This window comes from Macrosteles quadrilineatus, unplaced genomic scaffold, assembly GCF_028750875.1.
Source record: "Macrosteles quadrilineatus isolate MER2022 unplaced genomic scaffold, UCM_ALF_1.0 Scaffold_8__2_contigs__length_117827958, whole genome shotgun sequence".
Classification (NCBI taxonomy): Eukaryota; Metazoa; Arthropoda; class Insecta; order Hemiptera; family Cicadellidae; genus Macrosteles; species Macrosteles quadrilineatus.
In genome coordinates, this window is record NW_026542601.1 from 89,559,148 (window position 1) to 89,573,837 (window position 14,690).

The 14,690-nt window shown below is 33.8% G+C and overlaps 1 protein-coding gene across 2 annotated transcripts in view; it reads left to right on the top strand.

The window, feature by feature from the left end:
* LOC129000096 (EH domain-binding protein 1) overlaps positions 1 to 14,690 on the top strand; it is a 33,016-nt gene that overhangs the window by 12,780 nt on the left and 5,546 nt on the right. Inside the window, exons 8-20 of one of the 2 annotated variants that reach the window (XM_054426988.1) lie at positions 934 to 997; positions 2,792 to 2,976; positions 3,582 to 3,757; positions 5,062 to 5,239; positions 5,864 to 6,080; positions 8,032 to 8,123; positions 8,663 to 8,720; positions 9,068 to 9,166; positions 10,449 to 10,559; positions 11,458 to 11,554; positions 12,304 to 12,374; positions 13,733 to 13,873; positions 14,443 to 14,563. In XM_054426988.1, the coding sequence (XP_054282963.1) occupies positions 934 to 997; positions 2,792 to 2,976; positions 3,582 to 3,757; positions 5,062 to 5,239; positions 5,864 to 6,080; positions 8,032 to 8,123; positions 8,663 to 8,720; positions 9,068 to 9,166; positions 10,449 to 10,559; positions 11,458 to 11,554; positions 12,304 to 12,374; positions 13,733 to 13,873; positions 14,443 to 14,563 (1,610 nt within the window). The remainder of the gene's footprint in view (positions 1 to 933; positions 998 to 2,791; positions 2,977 to 3,581; positions 3,758 to 5,061; positions 5,240 to 5,863; positions 6,081 to 8,031; positions 8,124 to 8,662; positions 8,721 to 9,067; positions 9,167 to 10,448; positions 10,560 to 11,457; positions 11,555 to 12,303; positions 12,375 to 13,732; positions 13,874 to 14,442; positions 14,564 to 14,690) is intronic. The other variant, XM_054426987.1, reaches the window with a different exon arrangement.

Here is a 14,690-nt window from a genome sequence, read left to right on the forward strand (position 1 = left end):
ATAACTTTACTAAATATCACAATAATTTTAAATGTTGGATTAGCTATGATGACTGGAAATCTCATTGTTTAAGAGAACTAAGTTAAGCTACCATAAAAAAAAGCTTTGTTTACAATTAAACATTAGTATTAGCATTTGTAAGGACACACATTAGCATAATCTAATTTACTTTCTTCATTCTTTCTAATACCTACTGTAATGTACTGCTATCACAAATGTTTTTTCCATTTGCTTGATATTTTAAGCTAAAAAGTGGATAAGAAAGAGAAGAAAGAAAATACAGGCATTTATTCAACTTATTCAGATTGTATAGTTTACAACAAACCTTTTAAATATCTGTAATCATGATTATCCGTGATTGCACTGGCACTAACAAAAGTATTCAACAACTTCATAAATGGTTTTTGATTGGTCAGCAATGTAAGCGAATGTTTTACAACTGGACAAAAAGAATGCTTAGGTTTGGAGGATTGATAATAACTGCTGACATTTATCAATTGTCGAAACTAGATTGCTAATTTTAGTGTGTGTGTGGTGAATCAGTTTAAACTGCCGTTGGAAAATAAATGGAAGGAACTTGTTTTTGGGACCTGAGTGACAAAAACCGATTGTTCTAGAGACTGAAGTGATAGAAACTAGTTATTTTAGGGATTGCAGTGACAAGAACTAGTTGTTTTTTTAAGGACTTCAATTTAAAATAAAAACTATTCATTGTGAGAATTTTAGTAATAAAAACTAGTTGCTTTGGGGACTTAAGTGACAGGAACTAGTAATGTTAGTAATTTTACTGACAAGAACTAGTTTTAGGGACTCAAATAACAAGAACATGTTGTGAAAGAACTTGAGTGGAATAAAAATATTTTTTATTTATTTTGGTGACAGAAACTTTTTTAAACCAAAATACCTCTCCTAATGTGTATTTATTATTTTCAGTTCACTTGAAAACCAGCCCTCGAAGAATGTTCGGCTAATGCTGCAGCCTCTTAATTTGAAAGAGGTAGGCTTTACGGCTTTACACCACATCAACTATTCACTATTCCATTTTCATTTATCTATATATTGTTAATTTTTTGTAAAATATGGGTATTTCTTAAAATATGGTAAGGGAAGATGTATGGGGGGGGGGGGGTTGGGGCATGTTTAATTTATTTGATTTTTTTTAAAATTGATTTATCATTGTGTAAGAGCTCAATGTAAAAATTCATAACAAGCTTAGTACTCAAAGGAAAAGTTTAGGAAAGTTCCAATTTAAGATGTTAGCAACTTGTACTCTTGCGTTTAATTGATGCTTTACTAGCCTAAATTACTTACTTTCACTAAAAGCTAAAGTTAAGTTAGATTTTTTAATATTATAAATAAAGTTAGGTCCTCTTCATAAGGTTAACAGATTAGTAACAGTCTGTTATTAGTTTAAACTCAAAAGTATCAAAGAATTTAATTTAAAAACTAAAGGATATTTAAATGTTTAACGATTAGATTTTAAGTCACATTGGGATTTTCACTACCAAAAATTAACATTGAGACGTAAATTGTCACAAAGTTTCCTTTTGTCTTTGTTGCAGCCAGGGTAAATGAGGCATTTAACGATAAGCCTTATCTTTTCTTTGTTGTTTATGTCCGTTTGTTGTAATTATTGTTGAGTATTGTTGTCGCACATAGTTAAGATAGTAAGTTCAATGTCTTAACTTCTTTAAACAAAGATAAAGTGAATAATATATAAATATTTGTATTTTGAAAACAATATTAGGGTAGCATATGGTTTTGGATTGCTTTTCCAAAAAGCGTTTGAATATCTCTTTCTTTCATCTCCTCTAAAAATATGCCAACGGTGTGGACAAGAACCAAAAAAAATTTTGAGGGAAGATGAAGATAGGGACATATGTTAATATTACCAACATCAGATTATAAGGCTTTCATAAAATTCAGTAATATTCAATTTCTCAGGGAATGTTTGAACATGTATATTATTTGACCAATTGAGATCTTTAAGATATCTAAAAAAGTAAATTCAATGAAAGGTTTGCAAGGATTGTATAGGCCTACCAGTATTTTTAAAGAAAAATGTAAGGTAATGGACAAATTAATAAATTAACAAGTCAGCTTTGATTCTGCCAGAACTTATCAAAGTTAATTTTTGGGATTTACAGCGATCAATAGTACTGGTATCCAAGCAAGGATAATATTTTGATCCCATAAGTAAGAAAGTCAATGGAATTGCATAAAAGCATTTTCCTCGGTGCCCTGGATTTAGGCTACTTTGTTATTTACTTTTGAAGGGTTTCAAATATATATATTATAGAAAGCACCACCACTCTTTTAACCAAAAGTAACAATATATTTAACGGGAAAACTTTAAATAAAGGACTATTGGATGCATTATAGATGCAAGTTATCATTGTTTCCAGCAACACAACGGCAATGTTTTCCTCCCCCAATAACAGGTTGCCGCATCCTGTAATTTCAGCTACGTTGCCGAATTTCCAAGTGTTGAGAGTCCAGTGTCAATGGCCGTTGTGTCCCAGCGATAGTTTAAAATGTTTTAGACATTACTAAATATTCACTACAACTGCAAACTGATCATCGAGAACGTTTTTGTCAGAAATATTATAAACGGAGTTTGGCGGATCCTTTTTTAGGCGTTCCGCAACGCAACCAAAAAGTGTTAACTTATTTTAATAACAGGGAGTCCGCCGCAACAGGCTAGCCTGACAACAGTTGACGCTTAGCAATCCTGTTATTCGTCCTGTTATGTTATATAAAGTACATCTCTAGGATGCATGTTATGGCACAGGCAGGAGTACCAGAGCCACAGTCACAGCCCAGACTACAAGACAGCACGCCAGGCCAGGACTTGCTAGAGTGGTGTAAGGACGTCACCAAGGACTACCCTGGGGTCAAGGTCACTAACCTGACCACCTCTTGGCGTAACGGACTGGCGTTCTGCGCCGTCATACATCACTTCCGTCCTGACCTTGTGTGAGTACACTGTCTAATGAACCCTGACTTAACCATCTGAATGGGGCTCCAGTCTTAAAAATTGACAATTGGCCTATATCTAAATATTAAACCACCCTTGTAGATCTACCATCCTTACGAGTCATCTAAACACGATTTTAAGGTGGATTCTTGTTTAGTATTTCTTTATTGTTTTTCAATCAACTTCTATTAACTAATCGTAACAATATATTTGTAACTATTGCTTGCGTTTTGGTGTTATAACAACTAATACGTAATGCAAAAATCATCAAATATAACCTAAAATAACAGAAAAACAATCTGTTGACCGTAGTCATTGAAACAATACCATAATGAAACGTATAAAAATAGGCTTTAGATTTTATAATAGGATGAGAAGTGTGCGTTTACTCTATTCAAAGTCAATGATAATAAATTTAACAATTTAAAAATTGTAATTAACTACTTGTTTGTTTTGGATCTTAAATTTCTAACCTCACATCAAACTTGTGACCAACTCCTTATCTACACTAATTTGATTTATTATTGTTAGAGATGCTGAATTGTGTATTTTATTTCTAGGATGTAATACCACCTACAGTTAGGATTGCTTCTGTTTGTTTCAGTGAGTTTGATTCACTGACAACTCACGATGTGAAGGGTAACTGCAAGAAGGCGTTTGATGCTGGTGAAGCCCTTGGCATACCTCGGGTGATAGAGCCAGCAGATATGGACGTGTTGACAGTTCCGGACAAACTGGCTGTTATGACATACCTCTACCAGTTGAGAGCTCACTTTACAGGTGTGTAGTAATAATGTAAATAACCTGCTCTCAACCGACCCTCATAGCACCTCCCTAGGTTGGATATGTTGGATAGACTAAAAAGTGTGTTAAAATGGGCAACATCGTAACTATGTAAAATTACTTTCAGGGCGTCATGATACCCACTCAATAGTGAAAACCTTGAAAAAGTGTTTATGGTGTGAATTTTGTCAACCGAAGAAAAACCTGGATACATCCATGAAATTGGATTTTATACTTTAAAATATGGGATGAACCGATCCTTTAGTGAACTCATAGATCTGTCCAAACTTTCCCTCAATGAAGCTAGGAACTGGTTCAGTGTCAATGGGTTTTTTATGAATCCTGAAAAGACTCAAACTATTGTTTTTAGGTTAGGTCGCACACCTGAGGAAGAAAAGAATTTGTCGCCAAGTGTAAATTTATTAGGCATAGATTTGGATAGCGATTTAAGCTGATTAACCCATTTTTTTATTAGACGTCTTAGAGATTTTGTGCCTCCTTTGTATGTTGGATCTGCATATTTTGCTTTTTTTCAAAGTCTGTTAAAGTATGGTCTGTTACTGTGGAGTAACTCTACCCACATTCTAATTATTTTAAAGCTTCAAAAACAGGCTGTGATTCTGTTGACCAATTCAGGGTTAAGGGACCGTTGTAAACTTCTTTTTAAAGCAACAGGTATCAACTGTAAATTTGTATATATTAGAGTGTGTTATTTTTGTAAAACAAAATCCTAATTTTTTTATTACTAGAAATAATTTTTACTCATATTGCACAAGGGGAAGAACTGCTTTGGATAGGCCCTACACCATACTAACAACAGTACAGCAAAGTTTTGCTAGTATATCCGTAAAAATAGTAATTTGCTTCGCAAGTGAAACACTTCACATTCCTTGTACTCAGCTAAAACAAAAGATGATAGTTTGGCTTGCCGACCATCCTTTTTACAGTTTAGATGAATTTTTTGCAGAACACCATTGTAGTAGTAAAATTGGTATCTAGTTCTTAAAATTAGTCCCTAGTCAACTATTACCGACCGGTGCCCAGTCTTACAAACACTTTGTTTAAGTACCTCACTTTTTATTACTGTAAATAGTTCTGTGTTTTTCAAATGATTTTTAATTAGCCAATTTATTTTCTTGTTATCACTGTTATCTTAAGAGTAGGTTCTCCTTTGCATTCCAGACTAAGTCAGTGAAATTAGATTTTTGTACCTGTGGCAGTCTTGAGTTTTTAAATGGCTGTGTTTAGTAATATAATAACTATTCAGTAATCTTAGTTTGTTGCATTTTATTGCGTTTCAGGCCATGAGTTGGAAGTGCAACAGATCGGCAAGACAACAGATGAATCCTCGTACATGATTGGTCGGTTCAACACGGACAACGACACAGACGTTACAGTTCAACTGTTTGGACAAGAGATAATGAACATGCGTTCCAAGAAAGAGGGGTCAGAGCAAAAATCTGTCTCCAACAGTTGGAGGTAATTAACATAATTCTCAAAATCTTCAGTTATAACAATTATACATTCTAGGTCTCTGCAAGTACTGAATGCCCAGGTTTTCTATTTTATTGTGGTCCTGTAGTTTGAAGTCCATGTGTTGAGCAACTCATCTAGAAAACATAAAAAAAAATCTTTAATCCTTTTTAGCCTTTATTCATACGCTGATTTGAGCTAGCATAATTTGTTAAACAATAGAAAGTTCTGTACGTTTTAGTGATAAACAAGAGGATTAACAAGGTTTGGTTTAAATTACAAAAATCATTGCACGGTACTGAGTTTAATCTGTTCATTTTGTTTGTTCTTAAAAAGAAGATACATTTTAAGAATCTGTAGTGTTTCTTTTTGTTGACTAAATGTCTGTTGGATATCTTAAAACCTCATGAAATATGATCAAATATTCCTACGCATTGCGTTGCTGTCAGTTTACTAATCCGAGAAAATTCAATAGCTTTTTCGACTAGATCCAGCCTTCATTGACAATTGACTGGCTAAAGGACCAGCTGATCTTAGTCAACAAAACTATCACACATCCTTAAATGTACTCACTCTGGAGTCAGAGTGGTATAAATGAAATCTATTTGCACCTAAATGAATATTTTTCAGCAAAAGTGTTGATTCGTCAGAAGCGGAAACGGAAAGGGAAAGCCTGAGGAACAACCTTCGCTTGAAACTGGCTCCGGTTGCTGATATGAATGATTGTAGCGAGAAGTCACCGGCATCTGTGAAGGATGTCATTTTAGCCAGCTCTAAGAGCATTCTTGGCAAAGTTCTATCACCGACAAAGGAAAAGTTTTCCAACAAGGAAAATAACAGAGAAAAGGTATTCATACCATTTTGTTTATCTGCTGATGTTACATTTTGCATTGTAAATATTTACATTTCAATTTTCTACTTGTGTAAAGTAGACTCTAACCACCATTGGCTTTGAGGTATGTCATGATGTCAATATTATTTCCTGCTACTGTATTTTACGGTCCTAAATAATATTTTTGTTTGACTGTGTATTTTGTTTACTGATTAAATTGTTGTATATGACCAGAAGAAGAAGAGGTTTTGAATTTGAGTAATAGGCCAACATTTTTTCAGCTAAGGAAACCGTAATTTGAACATTTATTTCATAGTTACTCATAGTGTGTGTTATAGTTTCATAGTGAGTTTGAATATTTATTTCATATTTGCTTTGCTGTAAACGATCCACGCACGGGCGCTTAGTCTATGTGGACGGGCAAATGCAAGGTAAAAAGAGGCCGCCAACCTCTTAATAAAAAAGAAAAAAAAAATAGTTATTTCTTATTTTTAGCGGATTCCCCATATAGGGAATAAGCTATTACCGTAGGTCACATGGTAAGACCTAGACCCAGGACCGATTTGTTTTTCGTTTTGAAGTCCCCAGAGGCCAAAAACACCATCCGTTCAAATTCATATATATATATATATGAGTGTGTGTGTGTGTCCGTTAGCGCGACAACTCAAACAAAAATGATCCGATTTTGATGAAATTTGGTACAAACATGTAAACCTTTGTTTATTTGAACAAGTTCGCAAACCAGCATAATCGGACTATTGGAACAGGGGTTTATGGGGTAAAATAGTATATTTCGTACCTAGGGCCGAAAATGAGGTTTTGCCGGCTCGAGATAGTTTTTAAGTTCGAGACGAAGTCGAGAACTTAAATCGATCGAGAGCTGCAAAACCATTTCGGCCCGTGGTACGAACGCTATTTTTCACCACACTATACCCTATTACCACTATTCACCACTATTAATAATGCACACTGATAGTCAACACAACTACAACTTTAAGGTTATGTAAAGAAATAATTTGAGGAATCAGCAAAAATAAAAATAAATAGTTGTTAGGCAACGGCGACAATAACACAATTCTATTGCAATGCTATGGATTTTGATTGTGTATTTAAAATGCATTCATGTTTTAAGTAAGTAAGCGGACAGCTGATTTTGCGGCCCCGGCCTGTAAAAACCTGCTCGGTCCCCAAATTTCGATGACAGCTGGCATGGCCAGCAAAACGTAACTCTCAGCCACCAATTAACGTATGTAATACAGCCAAAAACATCATAGGCCTAGTGTGGTGAAAATTGTTTTTTTTTTTAATTTTTGACCCTAAAAACATAAAATTTCATAATCTCTCTCCAAACCATTTTGTAGATCTTAAGAAAAGGAAATAATTTTGTATGTTGAAGCGTTGTCGTATTCCCAACGATTACGGAGATAATTAAAAACATTGTAAATTTAAAATCCCCATGTTATTCTTATGGAGATAAATAATACTGTTGTATTCTTGTTTATGAATATATTTTAATCAAATTTGGCAATTTTGTTTAATTCATACTAAGCTATCACCATTTCAATAAAAAAATGCTTCAATATCTTCCCCGTAGCAGCAAACCTAATAACTCACTAAAATTAATATTATCTAAATAGGAAATAAATCTGACAATTTTTATGGAATATTTTAGCAGAAATCCAGCCAGGTATATGGACATTCGCTAAGTCTGCAGGTTTGCTGCGGCGGGGGTATTTAAACTTTTGTTTGGTCTGAGGGCAGTTCAGACAATTGGTAGTTGAAGCTGTTCAAAATGTATAGAAACTAAAGGAATAGTAAACAGCATTACTCTATTGCTGCCCATATAAACTTGTTGATTAGCTTCATGTGTTGCAATTGTGATAATATGTCTAGTTTTGTTATCTTCAGCCTTTAGTTTACTTTGTTGTACAAAAGTGTTGTTGACAAATTACTGTTGTGTTCATAGAGCAAGTCCCCAGTCAATGCTACTCCCCGTCCTGTGCTCATGACCAGGAGACAACTCACAGATCCTTTCGGCTCTGATGAAGAAGAGGATGTGTAAGTTTACATCCAGTATTATTTTATACTTCTATTTAGTGGCAATGAGTAGAAATGTAAAAACCTCCTGAAAGGCACTACGTTATCTTATGAAGCCCTACCTTCACTCTGCAATTACTTGAAATGTGGTTTTGTAAAATCTGTAAAAAATATTTTAATATAGCTGTGAAATAGATTTTCAAAATGTTTCAATGCATTTCTTCGGTAATTTTTTTAATACTTCATCTATCTATGTAAGTTGACAAAAGTTAGGTTTTTTTGCACTTTATAACAAGTTTGAAATTTTAAGTATTTAAGTACAAACCATTTGAACAAGAAACAAATTTAAGATTTCAATATGGTTTAAAAGTTATCAAAACAGACATTTTTAAAATCATATCTTAGTCAAGTATTTTTAGAGTTTTTCTATCTTTTAAACTCTTTTTCCTAAATCCTTGTGGCTTAAAACTTCATATCCCATACCGTCCCTGCCAAACACCTGACAATTGTTTTAAGGAATAGTTTTTAAAGTATACTTTAGTAAATCCAAAACTTTTCAGGAATGAAGCAAATGCTGAAAATGAAGACGGAAGAAAAACTCTACCAACTCAAGGAAGTGTGAGTTTGCTTCATGAAAAAAATTCTTAGTAATTAATTTCAAAACTTAAGATAGAGTTTAAAAAGATTGGTGTAGATTGATTAAATATGTACATGGTTTTTTTTTCTTTTTAATTTCAGTCAGTAAGTTTGAAATGACATGTATAGTCTTAAAACAAAGATAGTTTTTATTTTATCCAATACAACCTAGTTTTAGCAAGAATTTATTTACAATTTTTTTTTACAAACTGCCATCAATTTACTTAGCTCTGGTATTTCCAATTTGTATCTAGTATTTTACAGTCTACAGTAGAAAAGTTTTTCTCCAAACAGTAGGTACACTCTTAATTTTAAATTTCTTTCCTCAGGATGTTATGAATTCAACCAACACCACAAGAAACACAAGTAGGGAAGGATCAGAAACTAGATCTTTGAGTCATTCAACCAGCAATGATCTGTCCAAAATGGTGAGAAACATTTATACATTATCACTATTATCAGTTTTGTGAATGGTCAAACTGTTGAAATTGAATACTACTATTTACTAATTACAGTACAGTAGAGTCTCAGTCATCCAATATAAACTGGTCGCGTCAAGTTTGGACAAGGCAATACTCGTCCACACAACCACAGGTTTGCATGAGACAAGAGGAGTATCTCATAAGTTTGCTGGTATGAGAAGTTGATAAACTGTGGTATGCAACACCAAAAAAAATCAGGAAGTGAAGGTGCCTTAAGCCCTTGGCACTAAAGATCTTCGGACCATTAAAGTTACAGACAGGCGTAAAAGGGGTTGTCTCAACTCGCGCACTATAATGTAAAAATGTCACACAATCAGGCCAAGGCCAATATATATGTGTGTTTAAATCATGCACACAAAATAGCAAAGGATTACTTGGTACTTGATCGTCTTCAGGAAGAGTTGATAGATGAAGAGCGGTTATTTGAAACTCTACTGTAATTAATTTTTTTTGTTTTCAACGAAAACATCTTAGAATAGACTTTAATGAAATGTTTTTTTATTTTAATAAAGTTAGGCTTGAAAGACTGAAACTATTTGAAATGTTTGCTTCTAACCCTTACCACTGGTTTATTTTTTGCATCGTAGTAGTTTCCTCTTCAGTGATCTTAAACAGTCAAGTTTAAGGTTATAAAGTAAAAAATAAATACACTGCTACAGCAATCCTGCAGACTAAGCGAATTTCCATTTATCTGATTGGATTTTTATTTGAATATTTGTTCTTAATAATGTTAGAATTATTCCCTATTTAACTATTTAGTATTTAACAACAGCTTGTAACAGTTTAATAAGCAATTAGGTTTGCTTCTACAAGTGTTTTTTACTTAGTCTGGCTGTGGGGGTTTTTTTTAATAATATTTAAACTTCCAAAACCAACCAACTCATCTTCCATTTTATTGCCCTTAAAAATCAAAATTTATAAATCCAGGTTTAACTATTAAAAATTATAATCCTAACACGAGTTCAGTATTCCCTTTGATCTAATTTCAGTCTGATAATAATAAACATATCAGCATGTGTTATTTGTGTGTTCTGAAATAGTTTTAGAAACTGAAAGACCTCCTGTAATACTCATGTTTACAGTTTTCTTTCATGTTTTGTGGTTGAACACTAAATCCTCTGACTCATAATCCCTCTCAAAACACTGAAGTGTGTAAGAGTGTTGAGCTATGATTGATAACTCAGTGAATGCAGCGAGTTAGTGAGATGCATGGTGTTTATGCATGTAGAGTCAGCGAGGAGTGAATCGTCACGAGGAGCTGAGGGAGCGAGCTCGACAACTGTTGGAACAAGCGAGGAGAGATGTAGCGAGAAACTCTCAACCAACCTCGCCTGTGCAGGTATGGCAAACTGCTTAGTGCTTGTATAATGTTTTCACTTTTGTTTTTACTACTGGTGATATATATGTTGTGATCCTTTGATCCTTACGAAGGACATACAATATAACTTGTGTACCTGTTGCTCGAATTTGAGAACTTGCGAAGTATTACAGGTACAGGCGTTATTTTAAAACAAATAAAAGTTATAATTTCCAATGACTTTAAAAGAGTCTACTCAAAGATTAATATAGATTATCTGGAGGAATAATACAGGTTTTCAAAAGATTGCATTTTTAACAATGTCATAAACAATGATTACCATTCAAACATCTTGTATTATTGTAGGCAAATCTTAGTTTAATTAAACAGCTGAAGTGATATTTTAAGAGAAAGCCAACTGGCTGAAGATCAGGAGATTTTTTTTTGATAAGGGACATAGTTTAGCATAGTTTGAAGAATTGTTTTAACCATAGAGAAACCATTCTCCTTCAGCCATGTAAATTGTCTGACATTTAAACAACTATTTAGGTTTAGAATCTGAGGAGTAGAATGTGTAACATAACTTGTGTACCTTGTAACTGACCATGACCAGGTATTTCTTTAGCAAGGACCACTTGTTAAAATCCTAATAAGGGGAGCTAGGTTCAGTTCAAAAAGCTACTGACTTTTCTCAGGATTAAATCAACAAGCATTGCAAAGCACTCTAAGGTCGCCATTTTATTTGCTAATCTACTTATCTAGCTACTGGATGTTCTCGATTCTGGCATGTAGTCTGCAACAAAGCTAACACAAGGTATATGACCATATTCTATTTCTATACTCATCCTCCTCTCATATTTGGGTTAAAATACGCCCAGTTGTGTCCCTATCTCAATTAGCAACATAACGTAATATCTACTAATCAAAGACATTTTTGTAGGGTGAGGAAGAAAGACAACAACACTTGAGGGAGAGGGCGAGACGGTTGATAGCTGAGGCGAGACTGGGCGTCGTCAACACATCTCCCTTCTCACCAAGTAAATAACATTTTGTTTCCGTTTCTTTTTGGAAATCTCAATCCAAAGCTATTGTAATAATACTTGATTCTATTTTGAAATATACAACTTTTTGGCTATGCAAATTTGTTGTTTTGGCTTGTAATACAACAATAGACAATATACTTTATTTACACGTTCATTGAGAACAGTACAGAGTCGTAGGATCTTTTAAAATGACAGTACATATAAAGTCAACATTCAAACTTGTAATGAGTCCAAAAAGATACCAAAATCCGAAACGAAACAAAATATAAGTTTGGAACATTAAATATATACAGTTAAAAAGAAAATTAACTTGTTTGTTTTAATACTGTATAAAATTTAAAACAAAAATTATTTGTGCACACACAATAGTGTATTATTATTTTATCATAATGGTAATATAGGTTAAACAGGTGATTTATTTTCTGACTTGTATCTGTAAACACAATGTAAGGATCCAACTTCAGCATCATAATTTTTCTGGTATTCCACATTCTCAAAGGATTTTCCTTTGACATTTCATCAACTATTGTTATGACTTTTTTTGTCTTGTGTCAACGTTTTACATTCACATGTAACGAATGACAAGACATCCGATGTGGACAAATTAATCTCAATAACTCTCAGGCTAATTTAAGAGAACCCGTTTCAAGGGAATTATGAAAACTTCAATATATCAAGGAATTTGGCATATCAAGGTTTGAGTTATTGAGTTCCTATACTATTTATAATCCTATATTTTACAGGCAGAGAAAACACTCCAAGTGAGAAATCCAGTGAGCAAAGTTCGCCTCTTCACTTGATGTCACCTTCAAAAGTAAGAAATATTTTTGTTATTGTCTCATTTGACTCTTGATCCTAAATCTTTATGACCAAGAAAGAATTACAAAATGCCCCATTGACTCAATTAACGGTACAGGAATAAAAAAAGACTATATGACAATATTAGACAGTATGTGCCTATATGTCTGTGATGATTAGGATTACTTTAAGACTGCAACACACATCTAGGTCCGTATTTTGAGCTAAATATGAATACAATTTGGTTTAGGTAGAATGGAGTGAGATGATCGGCTTAGCTTTCTTACCGATTGGGATGAAATGTTTATTTGAATTGGTTTAAATACCTGCTTCTAGTAATCCAATAGTCGCAATTTCTGTCGCGCGACTAGTTTCGACTTCATACAGAAGTCATCCTCAGGCGTCCAGTGGATGTCAAAATAATCACTTCATCAGAAGGTTGTACAGTGGAGTCCCGATAATCTGAACTTCGGTAATCCGAAAGTCCGCTTAATCCGTAACCAAAAGATATATTTTTTATAAACAAAATTAACATTTTAATTTTTTTAGACAATTTTTGAAAGTTTTTGAATTTTTTTAAAAAATTGTTTGAAAATCTTTTGAAATTTTTTTATTAAACTTTTAACACAGTTAGCTGTACCTCGTCAAAGTATTCTGTAGCGGCCGGGCGAGATATACTTTTTTGTAGAGTATTTTAGTAAATATTTCACCATTTTTGTTATTTACATTTTTCATTTTTATCCGCCAAATCACAAATGGATTTTACCAAGTGATAATGCTGCAGCCACTAGGTCTAGCCTTAAGTAATGTGAAAAACAATCCAGGGCTCGTGCCTGCGTCCTAAAACGAAAAAAAAATTTCAAAAAATAAAAAAGATAAAAAAAAAAACTTTTAATCCAAAATATTCGGTAATCCGAAATGGGCCCGGTCCCAACCATTTCGGACTATCGGGACTCTACTGTATCACCATTAATTTGTATTATTATTGTTGTAAATGTACCTTTTTTATGTGACTATGTTCGTGTTTGTGTTTGCGTGTGAATCATGTGAACATGTGTGAATCGACGACCTTCTGATGAAGTGATTATTTTGACATCCACTGGACGCCTGAGGATGACTTCTGTATGAAGTCGAAACTAGTTGCGTGACAGAAATTGCGACTATTGGATTACTAGGTATTTAAACCAATTTATATTCAACGTAATCCGGAGGCTAGCATCAAAAATGTTTATTTGGCCTGGACTCAATGCCCAGGACAGCTGGGCCCAGTTTTTAACCATCAAAAGCTACTGACTTCCCAGGATTGAACCAGCGACCTGAGGTCTTGGTTATAGTGATTGTCAGGTACCCAACTGTAAACTTGTATGTTTCCAGGGTGATATTGAAGAGAACACTCCACCCTGGGTGCTAAACAACAAGGAAGACAACTCTGTGAAGCCTGTTACCAACTCCCCCCTTCACTCCTTCACCTCACTCATGGAGAGGATATCACCCGAGAGACAGCCCAGTAGAGGGGTGAGAAAGGGTTGTTTCCCGAAAATAAAATATATTTCTCCCTCTAAAAAACTAGTTTGCCTTCAAATGTAGAATTTATTACTCACTCACCATCCATAGCGTAGGTCACATGTGGAGGTTAGGACATGTTTCGACAAAATGTCACCATCGGCTTGTCAATGTGAAGTTCAGTTGAGGGTTTTGTCAATGATCATACATGAACAGATTTACACCATTGGATTAGTACTGAACACTATACTAATCCTCCTATGTCATAATTATGGATATAAATTTTACTAATTGCATTTGTTTGCTACAATGCAGGGACATATAATCATAATCATAAATTAGCATAAATACAGCAGTCATTGTTTTATTTTTTTAGTTAGTACAAATGTTAATGAGTGTAATGTTTTGTTAATTCTAAAACCCTAACTATTTTTTGCGGGAAAGATTTTTTTTAATACTAAGAAAACATTAATTTCAATGTCTTTATGTTTAAAAATCTTGTATGCAAGGAGTTATTAGGAGTCTAGCAGCACAATATTGGAATTATAAGAAATCTAGTACAATATTAATTTTGTTTTTAGTTTGGTAAAGATGTTACCAACTACATTCAGAATGAGCTGGAAGCATTGGAAAGAGAACAGAAGCAAATCGACAAACAAGCTGCCATATTAGAGAAGGAAATTCGTAGAGTGATGGAGTCGGGTAAGTTGAGTTGACAATAAAGTATAAAATGAGATTCAGCAATAGTAATGAGATTGATGTTTTGTAAATCTATGACTTGTACCTCAAAATCAAACTTTTGTTTTGTGGTTGTCTTGGCATTCCTTTA